Source organism: Cryptotermes secundus, unplaced genomic scaffold, assembly GCF_002891405.2.
Source record: "Cryptotermes secundus unplaced genomic scaffold, Csec_1.0 scaffold346, whole genome shotgun sequence".
NCBI lineage: Eukaryota > Metazoa > Arthropoda > Insecta > Blattodea > Kalotermitidae > Cryptotermes > Cryptotermes secundus.
This window is the reverse complement of record NW_019727093.1, coordinates 196,293-219,821: the sequence shown is the minus strand read 5'-3', so window position 1 is coordinate 219,821 and position 23,529 is coordinate 196,293. Positions and strand designations below refer to the sequence as shown.

The 23,529-nt window shown below is 43.2% G+C and overlaps 1 protein-coding gene across 2 annotated transcripts in view; it reads right to left on the bottom strand.

Moving 5' to 3' along the window:
* The window catches only part of LOC111864372 (inhibitory POU protein), a 124,088-nt gene that overhangs the window by 23,367 nt on the left and 77,192 nt on the right, over positions 1–23,529 (bottom strand). Inside the window, exon 2 of one of the 2 annotated variants that reach the window (XM_033751412.1) lies at positions 16,232–16,288. The exons of the other annotated variant lie outside the window; for it this stretch is intronic. Within the exon in view, the coding sequence (XP_033607303.1) occupies positions 16,232–16,288 (57 nt within the window). The remainder of the gene's footprint in view (positions 1–16,231; positions 16,289–23,529) is intronic. 2 annotated transcript variants of the gene reach the window in all.

The following is a 23,529-nucleotide window of genomic DNA, read 5'->3' as shown; positions in this document are numbered from 1 at the left end:
CACTTCACCGGGACTCGAAACCGCAACCTTCGGCTTGTAGCATAGTGTCTCAACCAACTACGCTACTGTGTGTTAAAAAAGATAAAGCTGTCCCTGTAACAGACCGTGAAGGCCCATAGGGTTGTCAGACGTCGAGGCTTCTACGTACATTTTCTAGACAGTTGGCTCACAGATAGTGGTGAGATTTCAGCCTTACGCGCCGGCCGCCCTTTACCCCCAGGAATATTTCCGGTACTCATTTCTGTTAGAGGCTGAATAGACCTCAGGGCCATAGTGCATTTGGAAGGGTTAGGTAAATTGAAAAATCCAATGACCTCATTGATATTTTATCTTAAATTTAAATTTAAATTTTAAATATTAAAGCTAAATTGAGAATCTAAAATTTTAAACCAATCGACGAGTCAATATTAATAGAGATTTTAAACATAATTGACAAAAGCGACAAGGGGAGTTCTGGAATATCGGGTGCCGACTGACGACAGAGCAATGAACAGTTAGAAATCTGAAGTTTAAATGTTAATATTGGGTGCAGTGTGACAGCTACCTGCAGTAAAATATACCTGATGATGGCCTCTTGTGGCCGAAACATGTAGTGTGAAAGAAGAGGGACAAGAACTACAATAAAGTGTTGCATTTACGACGGAGTTTGTATTACACATATAGACCTCATTGGGAATAGAACCCGCGACCTTCCGGCTTGTAGCAAAGTGCCTCAACCAAGTACGCTAAGGCATGCCCTCTTGAAACTTGACCTATCACAACAAGCGAAGAACGCAGAGCGCTTGCACCTGGAAGAGGACGGTGAGAGAGCATTTAGAACTAAGAGAGACAAAGCAAGAAGGGGGTAGAGAATTGCGTAATGAAGAACCTCACGATTTGCATTCTTCGCCAGACTATTTTTATACTGACCAACTCAGGAAGAATTGGATTGGTACGATACGTAGCACGCATGGGAGAATTGTGAAGTGCGTTCAGAGTTCAGAGGTACAAAACGTGAAGAGACCATTTTGAAGACGAAGAAGTGTATGGGATATTATTAAAATGGATCTTAAAGAAGTAAGGAATGATGATGTGGAACGCAAATGAACGAACCACGAGTTCCATCAGAAGTACACCCTGCTCATGAAGTTACGTATTTATTTAGTCAGATAATCGTCAGCCAGGCACTTAGGCAACCACTTAGCCATAGTTAACTTTGCACAGAATACGTAGCACGTAATGATAACATCGGGTCTGTCAGTCCGTGTGTTGAGTTCCCGAATCAACTCGATGCATATAAATGCAATATGATGGTGGGAGTCTACGGGACTCGAACAAGAGTCAAATTCACCCACCTCTGATCTTTATAACCAATTTCCCCGGTAGTCCTTTTAATGTTATCCTCTCGCTACCCTCCAAGAGGTTTTCATGTCAAACTTCTGTGTCCTTCCCTCCATTATCCCACCGTTACATCTACATGTCTAGCTCATCATAGCCTTGTAAGTGTCGCTGACATTGACTTTTATAAATCAGACAGTTCCTCAAGTAGTCACCTCAGCTCTTTACGTCATCCTTCATATGTGTAAATATGCAGCCGTGGTAGCGCAGTCGGCATAGCGACTGGCTACGGGCTGGACGCCCGAGTGGTCGGAGTTCGAGTCCCAGCAGAATCAAGATTTTTCTCTTCTCTTCTCTTCGTCGTCCAGACAGGTTCCGAGACCCACCCGGCCTCCTATGCAATGTGTACCGGAAAGTGACAGGGGTGTGAAGCTGACAACTCACCTACAGCTAGTGCCGAGGTCAAGAAAACCTGGATCTATGCATACACTTCCCCATACGCCTTCATGTCGTAGTGCTTAATTAGTTAAGTAGGTTTTTATTCTGTATTTGAGGGGTCGACCCCTCTACAAGGTCCAATTCCTAATTTTCCGCAACCCGCTGGAAATCCTTACTGCTCTCTTCACGATCTCCAGCCCGATGGTCTCCCTGTAGACCCCGCTGGTAGCTGCTCTTTGAAATCCCCGTCCCTCGTTCCATTGTTGCCTTCCTGGCGCATCAGTTGTCTCCTGTCTGGGTTCCTCTTGCAAATTTATTCCCCTCTGATTCTTCCGTCGTCCCTGTTCGACCAACGGACCTTCATGAGTGCGTCCGTTTCAGCTTGCCACTCCTGCACGGCGGGTCATTTCTCTGCCGGCTGCGGCCAATTTCTTACGGGGCCCGTCCTTCGGCTTTTGGCGACGCTCTGCTGCTAGACGCCGGTCCCTATGCCGCCTCTTCCGTCCTCCGACCGGCTTCACTATGGCACGTTCCTCAGGGACCCCTCGATGGGCTTAACTTCTCTGGAGTAGCCTCCGTCGCTACTTGGCAGGCCGTCATCTCCTCGTGGTTGACTTCCATTTTTCCAGAATTTCTCCTTTCATTTCGGCCTGCATGGCCTTCAGGAATTCCGTGTTTTCCGTCGTTAGTGCCATCTTTGTAGGCTGACGGTATATCTTCTGCCCAGTAATCACTTCAAACCGATCCAGTTACTTCTGACATCAGTTGTAACGTGTAGGATTGACTCTAGAAATGGGTTTGGATCGGTGGGCCGATTTACTGGCAAAGTCAGCAGTCGGAACTACAATTAATTATAACACTTTCAGTCTTACTGAACTAGGAACATTGACACCACTCTAAATGTTACTGTAACTACACCATATAAAGACTTCACTTCTGCCTTCTGACTTCTGCTCCTGACTTTCACTGCTCGGTCCTGGTTATAACTGTTAGGCGTCCGTGATAGCAGACACCGCCTCGAAGGGTGTCATTTGGCGTATTTCTCTTTTAAGAAGTCGTTACTGTGCAACATATAACTCATTGCCGTTGTTATCGTTTTTCAACAGTGAAAGTAACTAGAACCGTCGCGTAGCAATAGAATTATATTCTTGACCCTTGGGAACGTATTCACCTGTTCGTTTCATACAAACGACCCAATCTGACACATATTTTATTTGAGCGACGTCCATGAAATGAGAACATAATTGGGAAGTTGTATCCGTACGTACGTGTATTTCCTCGTGTGTTATCTCCGAACCAATTGAACGGTTTTCTATTAAATTTAATACTAAATTCCTATAGTAATACTTGCAGATCACAGTGGCCGCGAAGCTTAAGGGAAGAACCGTCTTCGCCCGCTCGAAAACTGGTGTCGTTGGTTCGAATTCCACTCGAGGCATAGTTGTCTGTGTGCGATTATTCTGAGTTTGTGTTGTTCTTTGTGTATGTAGCGGCCTTGCGACGGGCTGATCCCCGTCCAAGGAGTCCTACCGACTGATAAAGCGGTCGAGGTCCAACAAGGGGCTGTACAGCTATAGGGATGGAGAGAATAATACTTAGGAGGCGCGCGGCAGCGTACTTGTTTGAGGCACTGTGCTTCCAGCCGGAAGGTTGCGGTTTCGCGTCCAGTTGAGGTCAGTGAATTTTTCAATTGACCTAATCCTTCCAGCCTCACTGTGACCCTGGGGTCGACTCAGCCTCTAATAGAAATGAGTACCAGGAATCTTCCTGGGGGTAAAGGGCGGCCGGCGCGTAAGGCTGACAACTTCACCGCCATCCGTGAGCCAATTGTCTAGAAAATTTGGGAGCATTGACGTCTCACAACCCTATGGGCCTTCACGGCCTGTTACAGGAATAACTTTACATTTTTGCAGTAAAACGTACATGGCGAATATAACGGCTATGCTTCTTGTCAAGTAGAATTTCGCTTCATGGAGTTAGTAGGAAATTCGTGGATCTTGTAACGATGCTTTCAGTACGGAGACCGCATAGCGTGAAGTGGTGAGATGATTAGTGAATAATGAATTCGGAAGGATAAGAAAGGAAGCGATCATCGCCTAAGCGCGAGGTGCTATACAGGGAATTTCCTGGAGGGACTGAGTAAAAACAGGAAATACCTTATGACATCATATGGCCCTCCCGAGATTCGAACCCAGCGTATTCCAAAACAGACATACAGCGTTTCCACTACATCAGCTTAATTGCTAGTGAAGATAAGGGGCTAAGGATAAAGGCACGAAAGGATTTCTCGTTGAAATTCAACCGGCTCTTCCACTAGTTGCTGTTGGAAAACGATTTCGAAGGTATCTCTTTGAGAGAAGGTAAGGTTAGTGAGTCTGTGTGCTACCGTGCTCCAGTTTTGCATCAGAACTGTACAGCTTGCTAAATGCAGAAATAAAAGCCTGAAGCAGCGTATCTCCAGGAGGACAAACTTTGCTTTGCCAAGGAGAGAGAGAGAGAGACTGCGCCACCGTTCCCAGTGTCCAGAGCACGATGAAATATTTATGAGGCGCTGTGCCAGGGAGCAGTAGTAGCAGGGGCAACTGAGCTACAACATGGCGCCCTTCCTGTATCAAGATCACAGCATCAGATAATTGAGAAGCCAAAGCTTTCAATACGACGATTCGAAACAATAGATGAATAATTATGATCTTAAAGCTCTTCATGCTGTGTGGCTAACGGATAGATTGAACATGAAGAAATGTGTCAGTATTTATAATCGTATAAAAGAGAGAAAATTTGTGTTAAAATATAAAACAAGTTGGTTAGTTCCTTATATATTTGCTTGTCTTACGGTCGTTGCCCAGCAGCGGATGTACATGCCACAATAATAATTACTAACACTTAAGAGAATATCATAATATAAAAACTTTGAAGGCTAAAGCTGAGACTTTGAAGATGTAAATGTGTGTATGGTTGCATAAATATAAATGGTCATGAAGATTTCTGTGTTCTTGGATACTACACCATTCAATCCGTTGAAAGTCAACCGACGTTTCGGAAAAACATTCGAGTCCATCATCAGTGTTAAAGAATAAGCCAAACAAGGAAAAAACGTGAAAGCGCTGCTTTCTACCTGCTTCCATGATGGTTTTTTGTTTGGCTTATTCGATCATGAAGATGGAGGCGAAATTTTCCTCCGAAACGTAGGTTAACTTTTAGCGTACTACACGGCATTATATCCTAAGAGAAGGGCTCTTCATATGCACCGCCATGAGAGCCTCAAATCCTACGTAAATGATCATGTTTATTCGTTATACAGAGTTATTCTAAATCATAATCGGGATTTCCGTGGCCTGTGATATTCAAACCGGGAAAAATAAAATCAAATTGCTTGAGGAATATAAAAGTGTAACTCAAAACGTTTTATTTGGCAACGTTGTACTCGCCGCATTGATGTCTGTGGTAAAATATGACGTCATAACTCAAAATGGCGACGTTAAAGTAAAAGCAATGTGCGTACTTTGGTTTCTCGAAACAAAGTTCGTTATCAAAACGCAACATCGTTACAGAACTGAAAATGGAATGCTATCTGTCCTTCCGCAAGTTTCGTCTCAGAAACACTAAAATAATTTGATAAAATTATATATGGGGGGATCTATAGTAAAAATTGTTGTGCGAATTTAATTTCGGGCCATGTCGGCTTAACGTAACCCATACATTTCGTGAAGCTCAAATCCAAACGTACCGCCTTTGTAAAAAAGAAATAGTGTTCATGCTAGGATAAAATATTATCTAACACTAAGTGTAGGTATGTAATTATTATCCGAAAGATATGACGTCGAGGTAGCGAAATGAAGTAAACAAATCGTTCATGAACTCGACCCAGCTTATCTGACGCAATGAGCTAACAGCCACGGATTTCTGTCTGCAATCAGCTAACGCTGCGGCAACACTCGCTCAGCTCTGCAAGACTTTTCTTCTGTGCAATCAGAAAGTTCGTTGCCGTGTTTACGAGAGCAGCTGCTGGATCCTACACTAAACCATTTGAATCCAGATAACACCCTCGCTTCCTATTCCTTTAAGATTCATTTTAATATTATCCTCCCGTCTGTGCTTAGCTTCCCTATATGTATTTCCGACTAAACATTTGTTAGCACGTGTCATCCCTCCCGTACGTTCTATATAGCCCACTACCCTCTTCTTCATGGTCTGCTCGCGCTGCCGATCGCAGTGGCCGCGAGGTCTAAGGCCCACTCAACTCTGGGATCGTGGGTTCCAATTTCACTCGAGGCATGGATGTCTTTGTGCGTTATTCTGTGTTTATGTTGTCCTGTGTGTAGATAGCGGCCTTGCGATCGGCTGATCCCCCGTCCAAGGGTCCTATCGTCTGTGTATAGATTAAGAAACTGAAGAAACGGCCGAGACCAAAAGAATGCTGCAGAGCCAAGAGAGAACAGCTACGCGTATCTTGTGCCTTGCATGGAAGCGAGTTTGGGATACCCCCGCCGTAGTCTTCCAAGTCGTAGGAGGCCACGAAATGGGAGCCCTGTGCCTGGGGCACACTAGGCCACACTGTCACTGGGAGCAATAAACACGGGGACCTTGTCCTCCAGGTTTGGGGTTTGACGTAAGGTTGACGACCTTGTTTCGTAAAAAAAATATTGTTGCAAAATCCCAAGATGTGGACAACGAATGATGTACTTGCCAGGAAAATACAAGTCTGGTAGAATCTTCTGAAGCAGGCTATGGCTGAAAAGGCCTGATTTAGTAATTATGAAGCTCATCATTATGTAGTTTTCCATCACTTTCCTTATGTCCACTTTTTCTTCTAAGCACTGTGCTCTGCAATATCCTCAGTAATTACATTTCCATCCAATAGTATTCACTCCGAAGTCCAGAAATACACTTTGGGGCTTTAGGATACGGTATTTTTCTAACCATTATACACATAAAATAAACTATTCACTGATATAAATTTTAATTTATTATATTCCTGCCATTAAGTTTGCATGCGCTTTTATTTTGTGCAACGAGTGGAGTCTGTTCGGTAGCCAATGTCAACCCAATTCTGGCGTTACTCTTATCAGCAACTGTAATGATCTGCTGTTTGAGGTTCTCACCTGTACATTACGCCCATACACGGCATTTTTGACACAATTCAAAAAGAAAATACGTTGATTTCGGATGCAAAATTATCGATACCCCCAGAACAGGACATCAGAGATCACAAAATTTGACCTTCGATATCTTCTTGTGGCTCACGTCAGATGTTCTGTGTATGGATGTGCTGGACAGCTGGCCAATTTAGATGCACTCTAATAGTGGGAGCCACTATAGATGCGATAACACTGACAACAGACCTGGACTAAAATCTGTTACATCGTGCAACAAAGGAACGCATATTAAAATTCAGTGACAGGGAAATTCGGGAATGCTCCTCAAATTAGAACAGTAGCGGTACCATCCGTACTCTTTATAATTATCTGCTCATTAGCACCCACTCTTTTGCCGAGTTACTGTCCCGAGTTAAATGATTCATAATTTACTTACTTACTCATGGAGCTGAACCCTTCTGGAGGAGCCGCCAATTCTGCGGCTACTCAAGAATTTCCCAGCATTTTATGGAACCCGAAGGTTCATTACCGTGTTCACAAGAGCCCTCCACTGGTCCCTATCTTAAGCCAGATAAATTCAATCCATAACATCCCATCCTATCTCTGTAAGATCCACTTTAACATTGTCCACCCACCTACGCCTTGGTTTTCACATTGGTCTCTTTCTTTCTGGCTTCCCCACCAATGTCCTATACGCATTCCTCTTCTCCCCCATTCGTGCTACATGCTCTTCACACCTCATCCTCCTTGACTTGATCATTCTAATTATACTTGGAGAAGAGTACAAGTTATGAAGCTCTTCATTATGTAGTTTTCTCCAACCTCCTGTCACTTCATAAATGATTCATAATTAGTTATTTAATATTAGCCTCTTACCTCCTGAGACGACTTCCAAGTGGTCTGTTCGACATATTTTCCTTACAGAATTGCATGTATGTTTCTCATTTCGCCATTCCTACCGCCGTCGCCTCAAGGGTTAGTTAATGTTCCAGTATTAAGCGTGACCGTAGGATGAACAGCTTTGTTCCACAGCGTAGGGAGGGCGTGGATCTTTAGCTTTCAAATGAATTCGTCTTCCTCAGGTCTGATGGACGCTTTATGTACTGCAGACATGGCCTGTAGCTCTATTGAGCACCCTTGAAGGGCCTTAAATCTTCTGTCTTTGTGAGCGAGCGAAGAGAATATACGATATTTGCGATTGTATATAATAAACTGTTTGATAGATAAGGAATTCATTGGACTATGGACTGTAACCACATCATTCAGACTTGCGAATCAATAGTGGGCGATTGTTGAGAGAACAGCAAGAAACGGTTTTCAAATTCGAAGGAAAAGGGGGTTAAAGTATGTAGGAGGGGCGAAGGGGGAGAGGAAGTGAGAAGAGGTTTAAAACCAGGCCTCATACATAATAGAGGACTCGTAAGCGTCATTGCAGTACGGTCATGCGCAAGAAGTTTGAAACACTTGCCTATCTGATAAAGATTTTCTGACGTAATTTACATTGCACTTCATGATAAATAGAGACATTCTTAAATTTGAAGAAAGCAGTCTTTCGGGATATGGAACCGCGTAGATGTGGTGTTTACCGACGTTTCGGAGGAACGTATCGCCTCCATCTTCAGGTTAGAAGGAAAAATAAGAAATCCGCAAGCGAAGAGACTGCGAGAACAGGTACAAGCAGTCTGCTGTCCGCGTATTGGTCTACCACATTAACCCCCGTTCTTCATTGTGCAGGTGGCTGTGTGTTCTTTCGGACATGATGACAAAAATAGCCATCCAAAAACTCGAACCGCGTACTTACAACTCGTGACCAGTCAATTTAATGACACCTAACTATGATTACCGTATTTACGCGTGTACAGGCCGCACATTTTTTGCCAAAAATTCAAGAGGAAAACTGGGGTGCGGCTTATATTCGAAATATTCGAAATCACACTTCATTTAAAAAAAATTATATTCATAATTATTAATACAGGGTGTTCTACTCCTGAAATAATATTCCAAGAAAATTATTTCTTCTATAATTTCTGTCTGAAAATTGTGCTCCGGCCTATACACGCACGCGGCCTATACATGCGTAAATACGGTATTTCCATCTTCGCTTTATTGAGGGCATATATATATATATTTTTTCTTTCGTTATTGTTGTTAGGCCTAAGAGATTATAAGGATTATATAGGCATGGCATGTAGCACGCACAGAAGAGACATTTAGGCCTAAGTAAACCTCCATTCAATCATCAGTGGCTCTACAGCCATTTGTTGGGCCCTGGCCTCTTTTTCAGTTTCGTAATCTTATTTACGCAGTCTGTAGGACTCCCTGGACGGGGGATCAGAATGTCTCGGGGCCGCTACTTGCGCACAAAAACAGAATAAACATACACAGACATCCACACCTCGAGTTGGATTCGAATTCACGATCCCAGTGTTGGAGCGAACGAAGGCAGTCCATGCCTCAGACCGCGCGACCAGAGTGACCGGCCTATAGCTTCTTTAATTTAAACAAATTAAGTGATTTTCCGAAGAATATTTGGTGGCTGTGAATATTCTACTCAGTAAGCAAGTAACATTAATGTAAACTCGTTATTTAAGGTTACATGCATTCGGATAAACATTTCAATTTTGAAAGATCGAGGTGGGGGGGGGGGAGAATCACAGTGACAGAGTTCGCCTTATCCACTCAGAATTGTAACTCTCAGTTTCAACACTGCCGGTGGGTTCGAACCCAACTCGAGACATGAATGTCTCTGTATGCCTTTATTCTTTGGCTTGTGTAGTTCTATGTATAGGTAGTGGCCTTGAGACGGGCTGATCACCAGTCCAAGGAGTCCTACTGACTGTGTATAGATTAAGAAACTGAAAGAATGGCCAACTTCCAAAGGGCTGTAGCGCCACAGAGAACGGGGGAGAGCTTCAACAGTAAATCTATGCAAAAGAGCTTTACAATTTAAGAGCTTTCGCTTTATGTGACGCTTTCCATTAACGCGACTACCGCGTAGATCGGAACCATTCTTGTCTTAATCTTGTTCAGTGTTTCTGAAGGCAGATGAGCTAACAACTTTTGAACTGAATGATGAGAACTATTTCCTGATTTGTTTACCATTAATTTATATTTGATGGTTATGAGTCTTTTTCTTGCTGTTTCAATACGTCTGCAAAGGTTCCCGTCGTCGGTTCCAAAGTCGCCCCGTAGGCCAAACAAATAACATTGTGTTAAAAATGTTTAAACACTTGAAACAAGGCCTGGGATTAGGTACGGGGCGCGGGTACGGTTGTGGGGGGTGGGTTGGAGGTGAATGTGGGGAGCGACAGTGAATTAGCGACTGTGAGAAACGGCAGCCTTAATTCCTGCTGCGTCCTCCCTTCAGATCAGCGTCAGACTCGTGAACACAAGCTACAGCAAGCAATGTGCAACACTTCGCAAACTCTGGCATCATTCAGTTATCGTGTAAATCACTATTAAAAACACTATTTCAATTTTTAGTTTACTTTCCTTATTTTGAAAAAGAAGTTCTGGGAAGATCTAATCATCTACTTCCATTTGATTCGACATGGACCTCGTAAGGAAAGACGGGTCCAAAAATTCTTTCCTTGTTGCGCGTGTATTCGTTACAGAGGTAACATTTTCACCGAGCCGTTGCCTAGCAAGGAGAAGGGGATATAAATACGGATACAAAGATTGATAAGAGCCGTGGTAGCTCAGTCGGTATAGCTACTGACGACTGAGGGTTCGGAGTTCGAGTCCCCGTAGTGTTAAAAATTTTCTCTTCCCCAAATTGTTAAGACCGGCTCTGGGGTCTACCCAATTTCCTATCCAATTTTTACCGGGGACTTTTTCACCGGAAAGAAAGCGGCCGGGGCTTGAAACTAACCACTCACCTCTAGCTAGTGTCGAGGTCAAGAAAATGTGGATCTATACATGCATTCCCCCGTATGCCTTCATGGCGTAGTGCTTAATGGGACAACTTTACCTTTTTTTACCTTACACAGACTGATGGGGGGGGGGATTTATGAAGAAAGTCACTATGATGGGCTCAGGTGCCATGATATACATACCAAGTTTCGTAAAGATTAGTTCCTGTATTCCGAAGCTGATGGGGAGATTACAAAGACAGAACGGCGATCTCATAAGTCTGCTTTTATTTTCTCAAACAAAGGAAAGTAAGCTAAAAATAGAATCAGTTCTAAGAAGAACTAATTGCCTACTTTCCTTTGATAGGACCCCGTCAGTACATAAAAAGAAAAAATTATGGGGATGCACAGACGAACAGACAGCAAGGTGATCTCATTAACCTCCTTTTACTTGTTCAAAATAAGGGAAGTAGGCTCAAAATGAGGCTTATAAAATCACCTTGCTGTCTATGTGTCATGGTCCCCCTAATATTACTAGGCAACGGCTAGCTAAACATGATCTCGTGGTAACGAATAGACAAGTAAATTAGGAAAAAATACTGGACGCAATGTTTTCTATGTTGTCCATATCGTATAGAATATTAATTATGTAACGAGAAGAAAGCAGAATATTTCCCCAGAACTTCTTGCATTAATCTATTATTATTATTATTATTATTATTATTATTATGAACCCGTAATCGCAGGGCGTATTATTCCACGCAAGTGTAGGCAGTCCATCGAATAGCTCATTTCCGGATTTGTTGTTCAGTATATTTTATAGGCACATATTTGTCGTTTAAATTAGGCATTGTTCTACTAGTTGTTCTCGTGGAATATCTTCACTTCTCGTCTTAAGCAATTAGACTAGTTAGTTAGTTATGAGAGAGGGTGGGTTTCCCCATGCACTTAGACCTGTATTGGTCCATTGTGCTGCCCTATATGATTTCTACCGGTCTCTATATCCTACCGGTACTGGTGCTTACCATCAGTCCCGCCCAGCCAGCGAGACCGGCTCTACTAGCTTAGAGGTATCTATAATGCTTCCCCCATCTACCAGAGGTATTAGAGACTGCTGTTGGGCGGGAAACGTCCGGTAATTTGGCTCAGTGACGTCCTTTGGAGATATGAGGTTCTTTTACGTGCCGTAAAGCTACGACACGGGACCCATGGCTTAAAGTTCCTCCCGGAGGACTTGTTCCCTGAATTTTTCCGCCCTTAAAAATTCCACGACCTCCGCCGGGTATTTGAACCCGCGGACTACGAGTCATGAGGTGGGAACGTTACCTCTACACTACGGAGGCCGCTAAGCAATTAGACTAGCTATAGACACATATTTATGTAAGTAACTGTACCTGTTACTCTGTTATGATAGGCTAAAATAGATTTGATTGATGAAATACTTAATCCTCTCGTTTAACGAACATGAAATATCATTAAACAGCGCAAATCAGGGTTCAGAATATTGGTTTGAATGACGCCTTTGTTTAATTATCAAGCATAATAATGACATTGCCTAAATATTGGCACATAGTTCTCCCATTGTGATGGCTGACTTGGATACAAGCTGCAATATAAACACTGCAGTCATCAGTGAGGAATATCGGCTGTATTGATTCGACTTGCTTTCCTCTTGCTGCCTGGCTTATAGACTGTGCACCGGCAACGGACTATGCATTTCCGGTGTGACTTATCATGCGGTGTTAATCTGTGCAAGGTTTATCTCTGCTCAATAATCACTTCCACAGAGATTTAAATAAGCCAGTTCATCGACACATATTTATTTATAAGAGAGTTCATTAATCAGTTCATCCGTTATTCTTCCACTAATTCATTAAACATTCCAGTCAATCCACTCACCAATCCATCCCTTCATCCTTCCACTGATCCGTCCATATATTCATCCATCCAGTCATCCTTTCACTTAGCGATCCTTCCGCACTTTATTTCGTCACGGAGTTCTTTTATATATATTCCCAATAAAAGTCATGTTCTTAGGAAATGTTCTCACCAGTCTTCCATATCGTGAGATCGAGCGCGATGAACCGTACAGAGACTGGTGGTGCTTTGCGTGGGACCCTGCAACCGTGGTGTGATGAACCGTACAGGGACTAATGGTGCTTTGCGTGGGACCCTGCAACCGTGGTGTGATGAACCGTACAGGGACTAATGGTGCTTTGCGTGGGACCCTGCAACCGTGGTGTGATGAACCGTACAGGGACTAATGGTGCTTTGCGTGGGACCCTGCAACCGTGGTGTGATGAACCGTACAGGGACTAATGGTGCTTTGCGTGGGACCCTGCAACCGTGGTGTGATGAACCGTACAGGGACTAATGGTGCTTTGCGTGGGACCCTGCAACCGTGGTGTGATGAACCGTACAGGGACTAATGGTGCTTTGCGTGGGACCCTGCAACCGTGGTGTGATGAACCGTACAGGGACTAATGGTGCTTTGCGTGGGACCCTGCAACCGTGGTGTGATGAACCGTACAGGGACTAATGGTGCTTTGCGTGGGACCCTGCAACCGTGGTGTGATGAACCGTACAGGGACTAATGGTGCTTTGCGTGGGACCCTGCAACCGTGGTGTGATGAACCGTACAGGGACTAATGGTGCTTTGCGTGGGACCCTGCAACCGTGGTGTGATGAACCGTACAGGGACTGATAGTGCTTTGCGTGGGACCTTGCAGCCGTAGTGTGATGAACCGTACAGGGACTGATGGTGCTTTGCATGGGACCCTCCAACCGTGGTGGGATGAACCGTACAGGGACTGATAGTGCTTAGATAGTTAGTTAGTTATGGGAGAGGGTAGGTTTCCCCATGCACTGAGACCTGTATTGGTCCATTGTGCTTCCCTTTATGATTTCTACCAGTCTCTATATCCTACCGGTACTGGTGCTTACCATCAGTCCCGCCCAGCCAGCGAGACCGGCTCTACTAGCTGAGTGGTATCTATAATGCTTCCCCCATCTACCAGAGGTATTAGAGACTGCTGTTGGGCGGGAAACGTCCGTTAATTTGGCTCAGTGACCTCCTTTGGAGATATGAGGTTCTTTTACGTACCGTAAAGCTACGGCACGGGACCCACGGCTTAAAGTCCCTCCCGGAGGACTTGTTCCCTGAATTTTTCCGCCCTTAAAAATTCGACGACCTCCGCCGGGTATTTGAACCCGCGTACTACGAGTCATGACGTGGGAACGTTACCTCTAGACTACGGAGGCCGCTTACTGATAGTGCTTTGCGTGGGACCTTGCAACCGTAGTGTGATGAACCGTACAGGGACTAATGGTGCTTTGCGTGGGACCTTGTAACCATGGTGTGATGAACCGTACAGGGATTGATGGTGCTTTGCGTGGGACCTTGCCACCGTGGTGTGATGAACCGTACAGGGACTGATGGTGTTTGCGTGGGAACTTGCAACCGTGGTGTGCCTGTACTTTGAAGAATTATCAGGTAGATACATGTCACAAGTTTTGCAGAATTACTTTTCATTCAATTAGTACACACAGCCACATGAATTTCACCGACCGAGACTCCCCGTTCCCTGAATAAGGTGCGGGGACATATTAGTATCTGTTAGCTCAGTACTCCAGTTTGTGTCCTTTACTTTCTGCGTGAGGGGAACAACGTTAGTTGACTCGAAGCACAGACCGACACTTGTAAATTTTATCAACATCGGAAGTTCGAACAGATAGGTGTCTTATTTTAGACGATGTGAATACCGCTTATAACAGGTTTTAACTGGGGTCATCATAAAGAATACAACAATGTAGGTTTAAAAGATATTTACTTCGGCCCAAACGCCACAAATATTTAGAAATCTACTAAGCGAATGGTTTCTTAATACATTTAAGAAATACAACCAAAGAAAAAATATTTAAACAAATCTTACTAGACATAAATTCTTGTCAAAAGTAATGAAATATTATTTACAAAAGAATTCGTGTAATGTCTTGTACAAAAGCTGTTTTTTTTTATTTATAATCTGTTAATATTCGAAATGATAATTTAAACGGCTGCTGAATAGCAGGCAGACAATTAATTTACTAACCTAACATCACAGCCCTACTAAGGAGAATGTCACTTGGGTGATTAAATCATTAATTTTGATGAGGACAGGGCGAATAGTATGCTTAGGGAAACAAAGATTGCACACAATATTTTGGTTGGCACAACTTGGCGAGAGAACGTATGACTATGGCACATGCATTATAGATGGGATATTACGCTGTCATAATCCAATATATTACGAATCTTCGCCATTTTTGTAATCCTAATTAGCATAATGAATAACTATCCAACTCAAAATTACTGAGGTTTTTTACTTTGGTGAAGACATACTCAGTTTTATCCATTCGAAAAAGCTAACCTCGATCATTGGACCTTCAGAATCTAATTATCCAGTTGCTTAAGAAATTCCCTACTGCTATGTGGCCAGAATGTCCACAGATCCTCAACACAACTCCATATTTAGTTACTTTGATCCCCAGTTCTTCTCTTCAACAAAATTAATACAAAAATAAGTGAAATCCTGACCCTCCACTCGGTTCCTGTTGCAACGATTCGTATACTGAAAGATGTACTGTCCTGCTACTTTATGATGGCTTCTGAAATGCGCGAGAGGGAATGAGCAGTGACAGCAATCAACACCGTACACTCAGGTACTGTTATCGGAGTATAGATCTATTGGGAAGTAATAGCCTTTAATCGCCCTCAGATCTATTGATATCTCGGGCACAATTTTTACTATTGCACAACATTTGTATAAATCTACATTTTCTTGACCTCGGCACTAGTTGGAGGTGAATGGTTAGCTTCACACCCCGGCCGATTTACCCCCAGGGAAAGAGCCAGAGTACGGTAGTCGGTATAGCGACTGGACGACCAAGGGGTCGGAGTTTGAGTCCCGGTAGTGTTAAGAATTTTCTTTTCTCCACGTCCTCCACACCGGCTTTGGGGTCCACCCAACCTTCTGCCAAATGGGTAAGGGGGCTTTGACCCTGGAGATAAAGCGGGCGCGGCGTGAAACTGACCAATCACCTCCAGGTTGTGCCGAGGTCAAGAAAACGTGGATCTATAAATCCGTTCCCCCATACACCTTCATGGTGTAGTTCTTAATTAGTTAAGCACAGGGACAATTTTACCTTATAACATTTTAACTACCTATTACCTATCCTGTTCGATGGACATGGTATTACCTTATCGTTTTCTTAGCACAGGCGGCTTGTAAGGACAGATGTTTTTTTACTCTCTAGTATCGCCACGCTAAATTTTCCACACTCGAACTCTCCCTTATGCAGCTCTAAGAAAACTGACCCACACACTTTCTAAGAGGCAAGTGTGTACCAGTGGACTCGACCAAGACTGCGACTGCGCAGACAAAACTCAGCGACCCCCAGAAAATAACAGGACTGTAGTAAATACGCGGAGGACTGAAATATAAATTGAAACATTTAATTTGTAGAATTAGTAAGTATTGAGTGACCTACATTGTGTCGTGGAGACCAGGAGTTGCACATTATGGTAGCGTCCTCTAGAATTCGACTCTGCAATGAAACAAGGGAATTCCGGTAAACAGTGAGTGAGTGATGAGGCTAAAAAGCGTTTTTACATAATTACGCGTTACATATATACAATTTTATAGCCGAACACATAAATAAATATGTTTCAGATACCTCATCTCGATTCGCCAGACAGTGGGTTTGTGTTGGGTCACTAAACTAAATAACTTTCACATATTTACATGGGACATACAAATTCTTTATGAACAACCACAGAAATGAAGAGCTTCCAGGCTTCTGCCAGTTCGTCGTTTAAATGCCAATAAGAAATGCAGTAGAACTTGTTCTTGTAGAATTCCCGGGAAATGTACGCACGCATGCATTAGGCCAATATGCATTCGCCATTCGGGTACAGAGGAGTGCAAGGTGATGACAATTATGCAGAAAACCTGCTTCGATAAATTTGTTTTGGTTCATCCGGGTTCGTGTCACACTAGAAGTATTATGAAAGGCTAGCAGCTCCGTCCGTTGTGACTGATACATGTTTTCTTCTCCTTTTTAATCTTTCATCTTTGGCATGTTTCGGTATGAGACCATCTTGAGAAGGATATATCAATACAAGCGGAAACTGCTATTACAATGTCATGAATATAAAATCTTACCCCTTAACAGCTACAGCGATGTGCATGAATATATCAAAATTATTTTTTTCCTGTGGCGCTACAGCCCCAATTTGGGCCTAGGCCTACCTCCAGGAAACTCTCCGTTTCACTTCGGTTTACTAGATCTTACACATGCGGTAGGACTCCTTGGGCGAGTGATCAGCTCGTCGCAAGGCCTCTACCTGTATACAAACACAGAAAAACGCACACAAACATCCATGCCCTGAGTGGGATTTGAACCCACGATCCCGGCTTCCGAGCGAGCGAAGACAGTGCATGTCTTAGACCGCTCGGCTACCGTGACCGGCCATATTAAAATTATAGATTATTATAATTAGTTTATTTACAAGTGTGGTTTAAAAAACTTTATTAAAATTTAGAACCGATTTGGTTAGTGCCCCTTATAGTGCCGTTGTAAATAAACTAATTATAATAATTTATAAATATTTTAATAAATTCATGCACATCGCTATAGTTGTTAAATGTTAAGATATTATATTCATGATATTGTAATTACATTGCATGTATTGACGAATCACATTGTAATAGTAGTTTCCGCTTGTATTGACATGTCCTTCTGAAGATGTTCTCTCAGACCGAAATATGTAAAGGATGAAAGATTAAAAAGGAGAAAAAGAAATATCAGTAACAATGGACGGAGCTGATAACCTTTTATAACGCAGAAAACCGTTCAGATGTGTAAATGCCAAACTGTAAAGTGTCTGTATTTGCGGCCACAGAAAAGAAAGCCAATTTCAATTTTGAAATAAATTTGGTATATCCAGTCGATGCAGAACGCGCCCAGACGCATTTGCGTTCGTTTCGCGCCGGCCGCCTCATTACATGAAATTCAAACAGACTTGTGTATTTGTGAAAACACACAAACTTTAATTGACTCTAGTAGGGAGGTTAGTCTAGAAGTAAGCAAAGAGAAAACTAAGTATATGTTCCTGTCTCGTCACCAAAATGCAGGGCAAAATCATGACATAAAGATAGGAAACAGATGTTTTGAAAATGTGGCACAGTTCAGACAGTTGGGAACAACGATAACAGATCGAAACCTGATTCAGGAGGAAATTAAGAGGCGATTGAACTCGGGCAATGCTTGCTACCATTCAATCCAGAACCTTTTGTCTTCTCGCCTGTTGTCCAAAAACATAAACATTAGAACATACAAAACTATAATTTTTCGTGTGGTTCTGTATGGGTGTGAAACTTCGTCTCTGAAATTAAGGGAGGAACGTATACTGAGGGTATTTGAGAACAGGGTGTTGAGAATATTTGGACCGAAGAGAGATGAAGGGACAGGAGGTTGGAGAAATTTGCATAATGAGGAAGTTCATAACTTGTACTCTTCTCCAAGTATAATTAGAATGATCAAGTCAAGGAGGATGAGATGGGCAGGGCACGAAAGGGGGAGAAGAGGAATGCATATAGGATATTTGTGGGAAAGCCGGAAGGAAGGAGACCACTGGGAACACCAAGACATGGGTGGGTGGACAGAATTAATATTGATCTTAGAGAGAGGATGGGATGGTATGGATTGGATTTATTTGTCTCAGTATAGGGACCATTGGAGGGCTCTTGTGAACACGGTAATNCTATATACCAGACGATGGATAGAATCCAAAATAAGCCTAACAGTTCCGTACAACATACAACATCGTCCGAATCCTTTGAAGCCAAGTTCTTGAGTAGCTGCACAATTGGCAGCTTCTCAAGAAAGGCTCAGCTGTGTACTTGTAATATTGGCTTGTATGTACAGGAGATCAGGGGCGTAACACCGCACCTTGAAAATGTTCGTACTTCATTTGTCACAATGCTCATCTCTGATCGAAGTGCATAGTTACAGGTACAAGTCCCTCAATTCATAGTTAATAGCGCTACAGGTGTCCAGCTCTATGTACTTATGAATAACGTTTCATTTAATTTCGAAATTATTAATCTTATTGAAAGATGTAAGATTTGAGGTTTTCCCGACGGTGGTTATGAAGAAAGCCGTCTTCTGGGATGTGGAGCCGTGTAGAAATTGTGTTAACCAACGTTTCGGATGAACGTATCGCCTCCATCTTCAGTGTAGAAGACAAGAAGAAATCTGCGAGCAAAGCAGCTAGAGCAGGTGCAACAGACTGTCGATATGTCGAAGTGTTCAGACGATATTTTGACGCAAGAGGAACCTAAGAACATGCGGTAGCATAGTTCTATAAGGCGGAAGATCACTTGTTCGAATTATTTCAATTGATCTAATCCTTCCAGCTGCATTATGGCGCTGGGGTCCTCTCAGCCTCTAACAGAAATGAGTATCAGGAATCTTCCTGGGGGTAAAGGAAGGCCGGGGCATAAGGCTAACAACATTACCGCTATCTGTGAGTCGACTATCTAGAAAACGTTGGAGCCTCGACGACTCACAACCTTATGGGCCTCCACGGCCTCTTACAGGGATGGTTTTACCTTTAAAAAGAACGATCACAGTGCCCGCGTCGTCTAAGGCATGAACTGTCTTCGCCCGCTCGAAAGCTGGAATCTTGGGTTCGAATCCAATTCAAGCTATGGATGTCTGTGTGCGTTTATTCTCTGTGTAGGTAGTGGCCTTGCAACTGGCTGATCCACATCCAAGGAGTCCTGTCGACTGTGTATGAGATTAAGAAACCGAACAAAATCCAACAGAAGGATTATAGAACCATAAATAGTCAGAACGAACATCGAGAATATGTCCAAAAAGAGTTTAGTACGGTTCTAATGATGGCGCAGCAATCTAGATCACTAGCTGACACTTGCTGACACTTGCTGACAGTGATGCAGCCTCCTTCCTATAGTAGGTGGAGCTTATAAAACTGTAAAGTTATAGAATCTTTAAAGGGTTAAAGGAAATTTTATTGAAATAAATGTAGTATAAATATTAATTGTGACAATTGTCGCCCTCAGGAATCCCCCCCCCCACGACCCAGGCACCGTTACGTTGCGGTGTGCGCTACAGTCGCATCTGCCCATGTTCTCATACCCACTCAACAGAACGCCCCCCCCCACCCTCATTTGAAAGAGTCGTTGTTCGTCTCTCAAACTCCCTTAGAACTTCAGCCCAAGGAAGCTTACGTAATTTCCAAGAATTAGTTTCCAACTCTCCGCTTATATAACGGTTTGTGAAGAAACGTACACGACATATTAAAGTCTATTTTTAAAAGTAATATATGTATTTTATGGCCCACCAATGTATTACTTTTATAAAACTTTTCTTTCATTAGTCCGTTCCTCTTAAGGCGCGTCCACATTACTCGTGTTCGTGCTCGTGCTCACCAGGCTTGTGCTCGTCGGGAGACACGTCTGGCTTTTACTTGTGTTCGTAAATCTTCGTCCACACTACTTCAGTTGCTCGCCAGGCTTCGGCGCGTGAGGGTCCGTATATTTACTCGCAGTGTGTATGGGCTGTAATCGTATTTTAATTTATTGACTATAGTTTTTAAATTAAAATTTTAAATTTGCTTGACTCGTGACTTGTCATATCGTCCACATTACTCGCGAGCATAGCGAGTCACACGAGCACATGTAATGTGGACGCGCCTTTATACCTTAAGGTGTCAAGATTTTTTTTTATTTCGATCATTTTACAGACGGTAGGACTCCTTGGACGGGTGATCAGCTCGTCGCAAGGCCTCTACCTAAACAAGGGACAACAGAATATACACATACCAAACATCCACGCCTTGAGTGGGATTCGAACCCACGGTCCCGGCTTCCGAGCGAGCGAAGATAGTACATGCCTTAGACCGCTCGGCTACCGTGAGCGGCAGTGTATAAGAATAATATATAAGAATTCAGTTCGTACCTCACAGGAAACAGATCCGAACCCACGATCCCGGCTTCCGAGCGAGCGAAGATAGTACATGCCTTAGACCGCTCGGCTACCGTGAGCGGCAGTGTATAAGAATAATATATAAGAATTCAGTTCGTACCTCACAGGAAACAGATCCGAACCCACGATCCCGGCTTCCGAGCGAGCGAAGACAGTACATACTTTAGACAGCTCGGCTACCGTGACCGGCTTTCTTTTTCATACTGAGGTGATTTGAACCGAGTACTTTTGCCCAAGGAATACAGCTTATGATTTATATTAGGGCGGTGCTCTGTCCGAAACTAGCCCGGGACACTAACTATCCTGAGGTTGTTCGTGGTTTTCCTCAGTTCCTCTATGAGAACACTGGCATTGTATTTTGGAATAGGTCAGGATCGCTTCCTTCCACACCCATTCCCGTTCATAATTCAGTGACTTTAGAAGCATTTGACGGTATGCCTTCTGAGTCACTGACAGCGGATATAAATAAACAATAAATATGTAGTGCGTTTGAGAACAGTGCTAACAAGAGAAAAGCTATCCCTGTAACAGGCCGTGAAGGTCCATAGGGTCGTTAAACTTCGAGGCTCCCACATTTTCTAGACAGTCGGCTCGCAGTTGGCGGTAAGGTTGTCAGCCTTACGCGCGAGCCGCCCTTTAACCCGGGAAGATTCCTGGTGCTTACTTCTGTTAGAGGCTGAGTCGACCACAGGGCCATTGTGCAGCAGGGAAGGATTAGGTCAATTTAAAAAATCCACCTCACCGGACTGGAACCCGCGACGATCCGTCTTATAGCATAGTGACTCAACCATTAAATAAAAGTGGAAGTACTAGGAACCCGGAGGAATTTGTATAATGACCAACTTAACCAATTGCTCCACAATCACCCTCACCTATCATCTGGGGCTGGTACAATACAAGGGACTTAGTCCCACCCCACTAGCAATAGTAGACCTGTATGCTTCATTCATTCATTCATCAGTAATCTGTCAGACGACAGGTCCACAGTCTCTTCTAAAACAGTTCCTCCACTTAATGCGATCTAGAACTTTCTCCTTCAAATGAAAATATCCTCTTCTGTCCCCAAGGTCATCCAGCATCTTCTTACGTCTTCTTCCTCGTCTTCTTGTCACTTCTATCCGCCCCTCTATCTTTCCTTCAATAACNCTTCTTTTAGAAGGCAGTTTCTGCGTAAAACATGACCAATCCAATTAGCCTTCCGTTTTCTTATTTCGTGTAGGATATTCGTCTGCTCACTGACTCTAATTAACACTTCTTCATTTCTCACATAATCGGTCCAACTGATCTTCTCCATCCTTCTCCAACACCACATTTCGAAGCTTTCCAGGTGTTTCTGATCTACTGCCCTAAGTGTCCATGTTTCAGCCCCATACAGAGCTATGCTCCAAATGTAGCATTTCACTAGTTTCTTTCTCAAATTTATGTCGAATTTGCTGGTAAAAAGATCTCCCGTAACATTACATCCGCTCTTTAAGAAGGAAGATGTGAAGACATGGGTGCAATTCGACTGAGTTTCGGTGGAATAAAAATGGCGGGCTTCTGCGTACATGGCGAAGAATCTTTGCGTTCCGCAAGTGTGAATTTCATTTTCATGTTCATGAGATCTCACCACTAGAACCAATCCTGAGCCAGATAAATCCAGTCACCTTCCTCCAATCCTGTTTCTTAAAAATCGTACGTATTAACATTATTCTTCCGCTTACGTTTCATGTTTCCAAGAGGTTTCTTAACTTCAGGATCCCGAGTAAAATTGTACATGAAATTCTAACCTGGCCCTTGTCACTACATGTACAGGCCATCTCTTTCTCTGTGTCATTCTAATTATGTCCGAAGAAACAAAATGGTAGACCGCACACCGGCATGCGTCAAGACATGTAACAGGCCAGACACGATATCTGCGACATGACGCAAAAGACAGGAGCACAGTTGAAACGAATGAGTGTTGATGCTGACGTCAGCTTCATGCTAACGAATCACAAATGAAGCAAGACTGCGTCTTTTGTCCCATGTCTTGATGCTTGTCTTGACGCAGTTGGTGTGCATCCGCCCTATGAATTATGAATCTACTGTCTGCTGAATACAATTAGCCTCTCTTACATTCCCTCTCAGTTTGTGTTCTGCAACTGATATCGTACAGAAGGCGCTCTGAAGGCAGCAGACTGTTGCTGACCGCAAGTGAAAGCTAGACATAGTCCTCTGTGCTCTGTTCGGAGTGTAGCTGGGAAGTCGTGAAGGGTGAGTTGTCCAAAACACATTTACAGTTGTATAAACAGATCTGGTTGCAATTCATAATGGGGCTAAAAATTCATTTAATTTTTATAAAGTAAAATTAAAATTTGTGCCTTTATTTTTGGATTGTGACTTGCAATAACGGCCTGATTTTCAATATCAGCCCATGTAAATGTATACTTACGGGCTATGGTCTCCTACATTTACCCATTATTAAGTATAGTGATGCTTATTATGTGTTATAAGAAATATTTTTGCAAATTTTATGTCCGTTTAGTTTGTGACGGCCGGAGAGCTCGTACATTCAACGAACTGAGAATGGAACAGTGGGTTACGGGGACGGTGTAGTGTGCTGTGTAGCTCCGAATTCGGAAATTTTGACTTCTTTGTGTTATTTATGCAAAAGTGTTTTCTGAAATTTGTGACTGATATTGCCTTGAATCAAGCAGGCAAATTGGAGAATTTGAAAACGGAAATGCAGAAGAATGAGGTGTCTGTTCTAGGTGTCAGCGAAATGCGGTGGAAAGGACAAGGCGAAATAAGAA